General features: G+C 33.1%; 1 protein-coding gene across 2 annotated transcripts in view; it reads left to right on the top strand.

The window, feature by feature from the left end:
- Positions 1-13,234, top strand: part of IPO11 (importin 11) — a 224,076-nt gene that overhangs the window by 48,867 nt on the left and 161,975 nt on the right. For both annotated transcript variants that reach the window (XM_014848523.3, XM_014848524.3), the window contains exons 8-13: positions 2,694-2,742; positions 4,212-4,282; positions 6,764-6,956; positions 7,665-7,817; positions 9,991-10,034; positions 11,497-11,587. In XM_014848523.3, coding sequence (XP_014704009.1) covers positions 2,694-2,742; positions 4,212-4,282; positions 6,764-6,956; positions 7,665-7,817; positions 9,991-10,034; positions 11,497-11,587 — 601 coding nt within the window. The remainder of the gene's footprint in view (positions 1-2,693; positions 2,743-4,211; positions 4,283-6,763; positions 6,957-7,664; positions 7,818-9,990; positions 10,035-11,496; positions 11,588-13,234) is intronic.

Below are 13,234 nucleotides of genomic sequence, written 5' to 3'. Positions count from 1 at the left end.
TTACTCTGCTTGCTGCAGTCTGAGCCAGTTAATCACGATGAGGTAGAGCTCGAGAGAGGAAGCATTTATTCGATTACCCGGCATAATCGGAAGATGGCAGACTAATGTCTCAAAGAAGACCATCTTAATTGCAGAATCTTGAGGCAGTTGTATAGGGAAAATGGGCAGTAAGGAGGGGGTTTAGAAATGTTGGCCTTCAGGCAGGACAGACTCCAGGGTCCTTTATTGTTCTTTTCTTCTGTCAGTGATGATGAATATCCTCCAGGTATTTCTCCTTCCTGGAGGCCTTCTTGTTCCTTGGGAAAATTTGTTAAGATTGTTAAGAACAAGACTATCAGAGTACCTCAGCAAGGGTATGTGCACAAGATCAGGGCCATAAAATCATGAAAGCATGTAGTAATTTATAATGAGTATATCCTAGAAGGATTTTAACTAGGAAAAGGTCATTTAGTGTGACAAGATGGCCTCACTTACATTCATTTACAGTATTATTGTATCATAAAATTATATTAGCTAAAATATTATGTTCGTCAATTTTTTTCCGGCAAAAATGGATTGATTTGAATCACATTCCTATAAACTGGAATAGTGGTTCTCACTGGATACTGTCAGTATTTTGTGAGCCTTTGGCTTCCCTTGAAAGTCTTCTGTCTACAGAGACTATACGTCAACCTTTACTAAATTATAAATGCTATATGGTAGCATTTAAGGTATATTGACTAGTTGGAAAGAGAGTATAGTTTTAACACATTAAGGACAGCCTTTCAAATAACATAAAGATCTTAAAAATAACATGGAACTTAAAAAATACTTGAGAAGTGCTGTATGGAAGTGGTGAGATTTTGGTTTCTGGAGACAGGTAAAGTAGATTTGAATCTTGACTGGGCCGTTTCCTGACATCATGTCCTTGGGCTTATTTACTTATCTTCCCTAATACTCACTTTCCTTTTTTGTATTATGGAGATGAAATAATAGTACCTCATTGGATATTGTGAGCGTTAAGGGAGATAATTTTTGTAACGAGTTCAGCAACTAAAGTGCTCTGTAAATTACCGTTTAATATTATTTTAATATGAGTTCTATTATTATGTAACGTAAGTCAAGTTACTTTATTTAGACTACAGATGTCAGCTGTCCACAATTCTAGAAATCCCTGATTCTCTTGTAGAGCTTACTAAAATTGATGGCCTGTATAATTTTCTACTTTCTTTGGAGAACCCTGACTGATAACACTAATTTTATTTAAAAGAAAGTAGAATAAGATTCCTTCTATCTTATAGCTACTACCATATGGGACCATGGGACCCTTGTATAAATTTAAGACACGTATGGAATCTCAGTGATCTTATCCTTCCTACATTGAAACATTTTGCTGTTTCATCATCCTAGGAATTATTTTATTGTTCCTTATTGTCACTTATCAGTTATTCTCAACTGTGCTTAAAAAGACTGAAGTAGAATGAAAATAGAAGAATGATGGAATTGCCAGAAGGATGAAGCAATAGCGACATTAATTGTCATCCTGCAGTTTTCTTACTGTGTTGCCTACTGTGCCCACTATATTGTATCATCTTTCGAGAAGGTATAAAAGAAGACTGGAAATACTAACTTTTTACTCTGTTTTTAGCTTTTGTTTAACACAGTTGAGAATTCAGAATTCAGTTGAGAATTCTGCCCAAAATGGCAGAGAGAAGAAAATTGACAGAGGAAGATGTTTCATAATTTTTAGATGAATCAGAAGATGAATGCTCTCAGAGACTGAGAGCAGGACTCTAGACCCTATTGATGGTGGTGAAATTATCTAAGTAAAATCTCAGCCTCTGACTCTTTAGATGATGATACCCTAGTGGAAGTGTCTCAAACTCAAGAATTGATGAGTGAACAATCTATTTTTAAGGACACAAGGAAGTATAGCATTCTATTCTAGTTAGTTATTCCTCAGGAAGGCTTTCATTGTGAGAAAGACCTGAATCATTCTATTTGCTAAAAGGACATGTGACATCTTTTATGGTGGTTATACACCAAAATTTGTTGATACGAAGAGGTCTGCAATGTTTAAATTCTTAAGAATTTTAATAAAGTTGTTTCTCATTATCCCTTTATATTTATTTCTGTAAAGTTTTCATAACATGTTTTAAAATATATATTAAAAAATAAGAGTTCATTGAGCTGGTATGGTAAATGGTAATGTTTGTCTTCTCTGATATCTGAAGGCTCGTGTGTTTAATACTTGAGATTAAGAACCTCTGTTTTAAATAATTGGTACCATTTATTCATATATTGAATACTTATTATTGCCAAATACCATTCCTGGATTCTGGGATAGAGCAATAAACAAAGCAAAGTTCTGCTCTCAAGGAGCTTGTATTCTAGTAGGAGGAGACAGAGAATAGACAGTGTGTCAGGGGGTTATAAGGGCTGTGAAGAAAAATAGAGGAATAGAGAGTATTTAGTGAAATAGAATACTTAATAAATTATTTATTTATTGCAAAGTGATTTAGGTAACTGAAGAGATGAAGTACTATAGTTATTTTCTTGTAGAAGACTTGTTTAAAATAATGAATTTCTTTTACTTTATCTAATTTTGACTTTTTTAAATGATGTGATAGTCATGTTTTAGTATCCGGGAAAAGTATAAGGTGAATGTTTATATCAGAATAAATCGAGACACTTAAAAAAAAATTCTTTCCTAGGGTTTTTTACATGGAATATTTGACCGTCTGAAACAATTTCTGGAATGTAGTAAGTACTTCCATGACAGTAGTTTTTACTATACAATTCTTACTCATTAATATCTTCTGCTCTACACTTGCAAATCTGGAGAGAGGCTGTAAAATCTTATATTTTGATAATTAGTTCTCTGAAGTTAAATTGGAAGCTCAACTTTGTCTTCATATAACTGTCTTGTCCTGAGTATTGAGGAAACCTTTTTTCTAAAAATATCTATTTTGTGTCCATTCCTTCCTTGTATTTCTGTTGCTACTACTCTTTTCCATGTAGATATCCACAACCGTCATATGTTTAACAAATATTCATTAAGTGTAGACCCAGTGTCCAATGCTGTTTAGACTTCTTAGAGATTGTGTTTCTTTAGTACATTTTGTGTATCTATATAATACTATAAACTTCCATAAATGGTACTTTCATTTTGTAAATCCCTTGTTCCTTAACCTTCAATGGTTTACCTCTAGGACCCTAATACATTACCCCATACAAGGAATTTAGCATGTATATTTGTATTGTATTATATTGGTGGTTTGTTTGTTATTCTTTTGTCTTCCCTATGATTGTAAGTACCTTTGCTCAAGGTACACACACATGTATAGGGTATACACATACACGTGCATACATGTGCACATAGACATATGTATATCCTGTATATGTGTGTTTTTGTATACGTGTGTGTGTATTTGGGGACTTACTATCCTGAAAAGACATTTTAGTGTATTCACTTTTAGGGAGTTGCTGATTGTTTTATGTCATTCATTTTCAGGTTAGTAAAAGCATTGTTGAGTCTATTGCTGTGCATTGTTCTGGGTACTGTGCATGCAAAAATGAATAAGATAGCTCATCTAATGTAGTTTATTTTTCTAAAAATGGTCTTTTTTCCTGGTCATCCCCATGGAAGAAGCAGAAAGAAGAATAAAAGTCCTTCCAGGAGAGGAGAATGAGATAAATGATGAGACAGAATATGAGTATGATTAGAGAGCAGAGTAGTTGATGGACAGATGGACATTATTTGAATGTACAAAAATTCGTTAATTATGCCGGAGAAATTATCAGAAGAAAATTGTCAAAAGTTGTAGGAAAAATAATGGGTACATTAGTCTTTGAATGCTCTGTTTTTACTTATGTTGCTTGAAAAGTATTTCAACTATGACTAATTTAGATTTCTAAACATGATTTATGATTGGATAAACTTTCTATCATTTTACTTTAAAATCGGCCCATTTGGCATTTTAGGATGAATTTTGTGAAATGTAGCACTGAGGATCACTGTGTCTAAGTCCAAATCTTGATATTGCTTTTTAAAAACTTTATTTTTATGGTTTATTTGTTTAGAGTTGGGAGTACACACTAATGAGTTCATAATGCAAAATATGAAAAACTATATCTGACAATATTTTTGTAAAAAGTTTTGTCATTGTCTTGGTTATGAATTTATAGAATATTATAAACTTGTACTAATATTTGAAATGTATTTTTAACAGGTAGAAGTGTAGGTACAAATAATGTATGTAGAGATAGACTGGAAAAGACCATCATTCTTTTTACCAAAGTGGTAAGTTTTCTTTTTATCTTAAGTATCTTTTCTCAAATAATATGCACATACTCAAGTTTAGTAAGGAAAGTGATATTTTTCTAAGCAGACATTTTTACTTTAGTGTAAAGTAACTTATTTTCTAACTGCTTATAGGAATGCTAAAAGAAACTTTTGTGTCTTGAAGGCTTTAGAATGCATATAATAGTTAAATTTATATACCATATATCATAGTATTGATGTAAAAAAATCAATCCTAATAAATGAGAAGTTGATTCCCCTAAAGCTCAATATTCTCAGAGCCATTGGAAAAAGAAGATAGCAGTGCAGCTCAGCAGGCAGTATATCACATGTAGCAGGCAGTGCATTGTCAGGAAGTCAGTATATTCAGAATGACAGATTATCATCATCAGTATCTTTTGACTGGAATTATATGGGTGTACTATGCTAGGCAATGTGTGTAAATTTCTGATAAAATTAAGCTTTGTAAAAATAGTAGTTTTTATGAATTTTTTTCTTTTCTAATCTGAGGAAGATTAGCCCTGGGCTAACATCTGCCACCAGTCCTCCTCTTTTTGCTGAGGAAGACTGGCCCTGAGCTAACATCCATGCCCATTTTCCTCTATGTTATATGTGGGACATGTGTCACAGCATGGTTCGACAGCAGTGTGTAGGTCTGCATCTGGGATCCGGACCAGTGAACCCTGGGCCCCCAAAGTGGAACATGCGAACTTAACTGCTGTGCCACTGGGCTGGCCCCAGTTTTTGTGAAATTTTGAGCTTGGAAGGTTGGGAGAAGTGTAAAGAATTTGATTATAGCATTCAGGAAGACCTAGTTTGAAAACTGTGTTGCACCAAAACAGGTAGTTTAAGACAGGTGGCAATATCTAAATCTGTAGCCTGTTTTCCCTGTTTCATTGAAGGTTAATTAACAGGATTGAGGTTATATGTTCCTTGGGAGGGGAAAAGAGGAGTAGAAGTGAGCTGTTCTTATTTTTGTGGTCAGGTAGCAGTAACTTTTGGTTTCAGTTGTCTTTATTTCCAACTCTCACATTCCAAATAGCCTCAACAGCAAAAGCCCACCTAATCTTCCAAGATCTGGTATAAAATTGACTCATATCATTTAACTTAAAAACAAAAAATACAAAGCAAAGTAAAATAAGATGATATGGTTCGTTAGTGGGGCTGTGCAGTGTTCATAATTTCATTTATGAAATTCATATTTATGATCTCTATGACTTCATTAAAGCTTTTAAAATCTGGACATTTCAAACTGCCTCCAGATAGAATTGAATAACTTTGAGTGCCTATGAGGTCATCACTTATCCTCAGCAATTATCAACAGATGGTTATGGTCAATTCTGTTTTGTCTCTCTGTTTCTTCTTCTTTCCCTCCTTGCTGTTGGTTTTAAAGCAAATCCCAGATATCATATAGTATTATCTGTAAATATTTCAATATGTGTCTTTAAGTGATAAAGGATTAAAAAAACCCAAACACATAAGACCATATCACATTTAAAAAGTAGGAATGACTTTTTAGTCAGTTTTCAGATTTCTCATAAATTTTTTATAGTTGGTTTGTTTGAATCAGGATTCAATAGTGTCAGTCCATGTTTTTTTCCCCTTGCTATTTATTTGTTGAGGTGACATATCATTTTCTGTAGAATTTTCCATGTTTTGGATTTGGCTGCTTGCATCCCGATGTATTATTTAACATGTTCCTTTGTCTCCATACTCCTCCTCCCATAGTTCTTATAAATTTGTAGTTAGGTATAGAGGCTTGATCACCTTCAGGCTTTTTTGTTCGTGGAGGAGGGTGAGGATGACCAGAATGCTTTACAGGTGGTGCCCTGTATTTCGTATTGTATCACATCAGGAGATACACAATGTCTGGTTGTCTAAAATTGATAAGTGAGCTGTCCATTATAAAGTTTCTCAAGAGCCTTTACCCTCTTGATTTTAGAAGCCATTGATGATTATGACCTAGATCCCTTGTTTGCATAGGAGTTACAAAATGATAGCATTCTAATTCTGTTATTCCTTTTGCATTTATTAGCTGGAATTCCTCTGTGAAGAACAGATCTGTCTCATCAACTATTTGATACATTGAAATACAGTTCATGCAGGAAAAGCAGGATAATTTTTTTTGATTCTTTGCCTTTATTACCTTTTAAAGGCCTATCTTTTGTATACTTATACTTTTTGTGTCATATTTACCCATTGTTACCAAATTAATTATGAAGTGGGTCTATTTTGGACCCTGTACTACAAATAATAGAAAGTTCTTGTTATGAGATATAATCTGATATAATCCACACTATATGATGTACCCCAAGAAGTATATAACATGTATATTACATGTGAAACTGTATATTCACAGACTTTCCACCAAAGTTTAAAACTTAGTAAACGTTTATTAGCAAGTTATAACTTGAGGTACTTATGGATGATTATATTCTTAGATGAATTTGGAGAAGTAATTCTTAATTTTTTTCTTTATAGCTTTTGGACTTCTTGGATCAGCATCCCTTTTCGTTTACTCCTCTAATTCAGAGATCACTGGAATTTTCTGTAAGCTATGTATTTACAGAAGTTGGTGAAGGCATTACATTTGAACGATTCATTGTCCAATGCATGAATCTTATTAAGATGATTGTCAAAAATTATGCTTACAAGCCATCCAAAAATTTTGAAGGTAATGCTTTACTGGTAGTTTTATTTTTTTCGTTTCCTTATTTTAATCTGACTGAAGTAATTGCTATTTATATGTGATTTTTTTTGAAATTATTTAAGTCTGAAAAGTAAAATATTTCTGGGACATAAAATAAAGATAAAGATAAGGGTCTTTAATATGCGAATGCTAGCTTTTAAAAACCATACAATGCATTTGGTAGATTGTCTTTTGTAGGACAGTAGAAGATCGGTTGAAGCCTAGGGATGTTAAGAATCAAGTACTACAGCAACCACTTCAGCTCATGTTCTAGGCTGTATTTATTTGAATAGTTAAAAGTTTTCTCTGACTTTATATAAAGTGAGGATGCTTCTAGGCAGGTTAAATTGTTTGCTATATTATTTGGGATTCATTCATGGGCATGTGTACTGAGATAAATGAGGAAGTCTTATAGGAGAGAGAGAGAGATGTAAGTCAGTCCTTTCAGTATGGTGTGATAATATAGTATGGTAATGTACAAGCTATAGTGTAAGACAGAAGCAAGACTGATGTGTGTGTGGTATGAAATAAGAAAAGCGTCTCGTTGAGATTGGTCCATAATGAAAATGAACATTTGTTCACGACTATACCTTTTCTCTCAAGATGCGGTATTTTTAGTTTATTTAAGTTACATAATCCAACTTGGGTAGAATGTTTGTCTGCACAATTAATTTGGAAATTTTATTTTTTTAGATAGCAGTCCTGAAACTCTTGAAGCTCATAAGATTAAGATGGCATTCTTTACATATCCCACTTTGACAGAAATATGTAGAAGATTAGTCTCTCATTATTTTCTCTTAACTGAAGAAGAACTGACAATGTGGGAAGAAGACCCAGAAGGCTTTAGTAAGAATCGATTTTCAGTTTTTGCATGTTTTTCTCCCCCTTCCATAAATGGATATAATCTATTTGAATGATAAGTATAATAACTTTGTATTTTAATATAGCACTTTTGATCTGAGAATTTTGATTTCTAAAAATTAACTTATCCTCCTCTCTTTGTTAGCCGTTAGATCAAACCGAGAAGGAGAAAATGAGTAACTTGTTCAAATATATCTAATTTTCTCTGGAGAGAGATTTTGTTAATTTTTAGATGTTCTTATGACTGTATCATGTAGTTTAAAACAAATATAAAATTAATTTCTTGTTTCCATTATCAGATCTGTTTCTACTATGTGATTCATTCCATATTATTTTTTTTCAGAAGTTTTTTTATTGAGGTTATGATAGTTTACAACACTGTGAACTTTCAGTTGTACGTTATTATTTGTCAGTCATATTATAGGTGTGCCTTTTCACCCTTTGTACCCACTCCCCACCTCCCTTCCCCCTGGTAACACTAATCTGTTGTTTTTGTCCATGTGTTTATCTTCCATGTATGGGGTCTTTCTCCATCTGGCTTATTTCGCTTGATATAATACCCTCAAGGTCCATCCATATTGTCGTGAATGGGATGATTTTATCCCTTTTTTTGGCTGAGTGGTATTCCATTGTGTATATATACCATTTCTTCTTTATCCCATCATCAGTTGATGGACACCTAGGTTGCTTCCACATCTTGGCTATTGTGAATAATGCTGCAGTGAACATAGGGGTGCATAAGTCTCTTTGAATTGCTGATTTCAAGTTCTTTGGATAGATACCCAGTAGTGGGATGGCTGGATCATATGGTATTTCTGTTTTCCATAGTGGCTGCACCAGTTTGCATTCCCACCAGCAGTGTATGAGGGTTCCTTTTTCTCCACAACCTCTCCAACATTTGTTATTTTTTGTCTTGGCGATTATAACCATTCTGACGTGTGTAAGGTGATATCTTAGTGTAGTTTTGATTTGCAGTTCCCTGATGATCAGTGATGGTGAGCATCTTTTCATGTGCCTGTTGGCCATCCTTATATCTTCTTTGGAGAAATGTCTGTTCATATTCCCTGCCCAGTTTTTGATCGGATTGTTTGATTTTTTTTTTTTGTTGACCATATTATTTTTTATTTGTAGAAATTTTTACTTCAGAAAGAAATTTGGAGATGAAAATTTCTGAATTACTGAATGGGTTATCTATTTAAATTTTAATTTAAATTAATTTTTTGATGGTTAAAATCTTTTTACAGGAGATCTTTTTATCTTTTTGAATTTTAATAGTAGATAGGATAAATCTCTCCAGGGCCTTGGTACAATAAATCAAGGCATTATGTGTCTAATAAAGTGCTTGTATGTGAATATAGTTCCTGTGTGTGAATCACTTTTGCTGTGGTCAGACGTAGGTATATTTTAGCCTCCACTCGTCCCTTTGGCTGGGTGCCCTTATGTGGTTATACACGTATGTATATATGTATATATGTATTAGGAAATGTTTTAAGAACACCTTAAACATTTTGGAAGACTCATTTTCCTCTTCTTTTTGTCATTTAAAAATAATTTTAGTTCATTTAGAAAATACTACACTATATAACATGTCTTTTTTGTTTTTGCTTTTTCTCTTAGCTAAAAATCTTGTTTCATATTGCTTTTTTTATGCAGTATATGTAATAATACAACATGAAACACTGAATCCTTAGATTTTTAAAAGTCTCTGAAGTATTTTCTTTAAATATAGGAAATGGATGGAAAGTGCGATTATTCATTTTAACTTGTAAAACATTATTGTATTGAAATAAAATGATTCTCAGGATTGTAGCTATAGTGTGTCATAACATCAGATACCCTGAAAGTGACAGGTGCGGTGAGCTTTCCTCTATACAGAATTAGTAATGAAAGTGGGGATGATTATGGATATAAGCACTTGATAGGTGACTGTGATATCCACACATGTGATCTATAGATAACACATGTGATCTATGGCTTATAGTAAAGAAGTGTGTGTAAGGCCTTCTGTTCTGGAGGATTTGCTTTTAGTGTTATGTTTAACAAATTCACAGAAATATTATACAGATATTACTTAAAATATTTGTTTTCCAAACTAAGATTTTGGAAACATCATTATTGCATTTCTGGAAAGCATCATTTGTCATATTTTTAATTGCAGCAGTGGAAGAAACAGGAGGAGATTCTTGGAAATACAGTTTGAGGGTAAGTATTAATTGAGAGAAAAATTGGTAGGGAGAAGCTTAATGCTTCTGTAACTCATAGTAGAGAATGGTACTCTATTGAAGATTCCAAACATTGTTACACAGATAGAAAACTATAATTGCAAGAATTGACATTTGAGAGGAAAGTACTTAAATTATGAAATTTAATCTGAAAAATGTTTTTGTTTGGGGTTTGCAAACTGAATTTTTATTCATTTTGCAGTACAGTTGATTGGGAAATAATTGTAATTGCACAAATAGAAAATGTTCTTGAAAGTGAAAGCTACCTCTTTTTGGTGTTTTCCATCCTATTTCTGTGATTATAAAGCATCTTTTGATACATTATTTCTCTTCCTACCTACTGTGATTCTCAGAGATCAGCCCATAGCTTTTTAGTTATAGAATGCTTTTTAAACGTGTTTATTGATATGACCAACATTTGAGGAAGATTTATCAGATGTGGTCTTTGAACAGTTCTTTTTGTGAAGACTTGTGTTTACATAATTTGCCATTATTTTTCTAAACATGTATCTTAGTGTTTTTAGTTTCATAAGTTTACATAGAAAATGAGATTGTAAATCAGAAAAATTGCTTTAAAACTTTTTAAAAAAATTCACTGCTTTAATTTTTAAAACTTTCTCATATAGAAAATTTCAAATATATTAAAAAATAGAATAATATCATGAGTCTATATCTAAAACCTAGTTTATCAGTTATCAACTCATGGCTAATCTTATTTCATATTAGCACCTCCCCCCCAACTTGGATTATTTTGAAGTAAATATCTGAGATGATGTATTTCATTATTACATATTTCAGTATGTATACCTGTAAGATTCCTTTTTAAACAGGAAGCAGAACACTTTCAAAATTTAATTATAATTCCTTTATATAATGAAACATCTGGTGATTCAGTACTTTTAAGGACCAAAATGAATTATCCTTTTTCTGTAGCTAACACTGTGATTTCTGTTACTATTTGTGTCTACTAAAAGAAATACTACTCTATGTGGTGAATTGAATTTATGAGTTGCTGTTGTTACTTTTTATGTCATTGCTAAGAAGATATATACTTTTTAACATATTAATTCCTGGACAGCCAATCATGTATAGTACTCAATCTATAAATGAATGTGGCTACAGATTGCTTTTTTAATTTAAAGAATTATTAATTAAAAATGTAAATCATTTTCTCTCTTTAGTTTTACATTTTTAAATGCATAATACCAAATAATTGGAATGGAGAAATAAACTTTCTAGATGTTATGAATTAAATTATTATAATTTGATTATTTCCCGCTGTGTTTACAAAAACTAGTAATCTACTTTTTTAAAAAATCAAGAATTAGAAACATTTTCAGAGTTTTAGGGTTTTAAGAATGAATATTTTTTGCTTTATTGTAGAGTTAATCAGTACAGTATACCATTATTTTCATCAGAAATTTGTGTTTTTTTCCCTCCAGCCTTGCACTGAAGTACTATTTATAGATATATTCCATGAATATAACCAGACTCTTACTCCTGTACTTCTAGAAATGATGCAGACACTTCAAGGTGAGGAATATTTAGTGATACTTTGATTCATCTATTAATGAATGTTCAGTTGAAATAGTTGGAATGTCTGCTATGTGCAGTGCACTGTTTTCTAGATCATATAGTAGATATGAATTTGAGGAAGACAGAATAGAATGTGTTCTTTTCTGAAGGAGTGGCCTTCAGGATAGAGAACAAGAATGGGCACTTCACAAAAGAAGGCCTTGAGACAGGCCTTGAATGTGAGCGTTAGATTTTACTATTGTCAACATACGAGTAGCCTAAGCAAAATAGCAGGCAGGCAAGTATATTGCTTGGGGAAATGGTCTATCTGGAGCATGTTGTGAGAAGTAGTGGGAGAAGAGGTTAGCATATTAGCCTCAGAATGGTGGCAGTGGGAATGGAAAGAAGATGATGGATTTAAGAGGGATGAAGTGAAATTTTTAGCACTTTATCATCTCACTTGGTATACAAGTAATTATTTAACTATTAACAATGATTTATCATTTCTGACTTTCTTTTATACTGTACATTCCAGGGAGCAGGCTTGATCACATCTGTTTTGTTCACACATTATTCCCGATTCTTGGCACACTCAGTAGCTAATTTTTGATTGACTCTTGGCAGCTGATTGCGCTGGGTGAGGAAAAGTGATCAAAGATGATCCTGAACTCTACAGTCTTCATGACAGGGAAAGCAGTTACTAGTAGTGGTTGGAGATAGAGGTATACTTTCGGAGTGTATATGTAAGGAACCTTGGGAGAGGAAAAGATGTTTAAAGACTTCCCACCTTTAGGGATATGAAGAGGTGAAGGGCTTGCAAAAAAGTGAGGTAAGAAGCTGTCTCAGAAGTGTGAAGAGAAGTGTGCCCATGAATCCTGGAGAAGAGCATGTTGTCAGAAGTCCGCTGCTGTAAGAGACAGAAGGCAGTGGAATCTTCAGAGACAGTAGATTATTTAGTTGGTTGGGGCAGGATCACACTGTAAGGCATCAAGGATTGAGGAGGTGGTGATCTAAGGAAGTAACAGCAAGGGATCTCCTGTAGGGAAGGAGGTTCCTGATCTTGTTTCAAGTTGTTGGAGGGTAGCTCACTCTTTAGGCTTTTGTTCTCTCAAAAGCTTAATAGTGTCCCTGCATAAATTATAAACCGAGGGAAAAAATGAGCTGTCAGTCAAATTTTACTGTGTTAATTTTTAAAGATAATTTGAACGTTAATTGTATTTTTGTGTAGATTGATTTCTAATGTACAGCTGAATTTCTTAATGCAGGATTACGCATTCTTAAATTTGATAATAGTTATACTGCCTAAGTTACCTTTTTGTTGAGTTTAGAATATTATTTCTGTTTTTTCCTGTGTATTTTTTTTAAACCAGTGTAGGAAAGTCTATAAGCTATTTAGGTTACACTGATAATTTTCTGTGTGCTGGTAAGGTTTTCATTGATTTCAGAGTTTAGTTAGTTTTCTTTCTGGAACAATTTGCTTATTTAGGGCTGTACTTTACTTTAGCTTATTAGACTAGTGAGCTTAAGAGTTCATTTTTAACAGCAGAAAAATGCTTTGATAAACTCGGCAGAAATCTTTCTATTGTAAAGAAATGTACTTCTTAAGTAAACTGTGTTTTTTATGTCTTAACCATAGTTTTCTTTCTGGATAGTAGTGCAGAGACT

This window comes from Equus asinus, chromosome 10, assembly GCF_041296235.1.
Source record: "Equus asinus isolate D_3611 breed Donkey chromosome 10, EquAss-T2T_v2, whole genome shotgun sequence".
NCBI lineage: Eukaryota > Metazoa > Chordata > Mammalia > Perissodactyla > Equidae > Equus > Equus asinus.
Note: the sequence above shows the minus strand (reverse complement) of the source record. Positions and strands in the feature narration are given on the sequence as shown.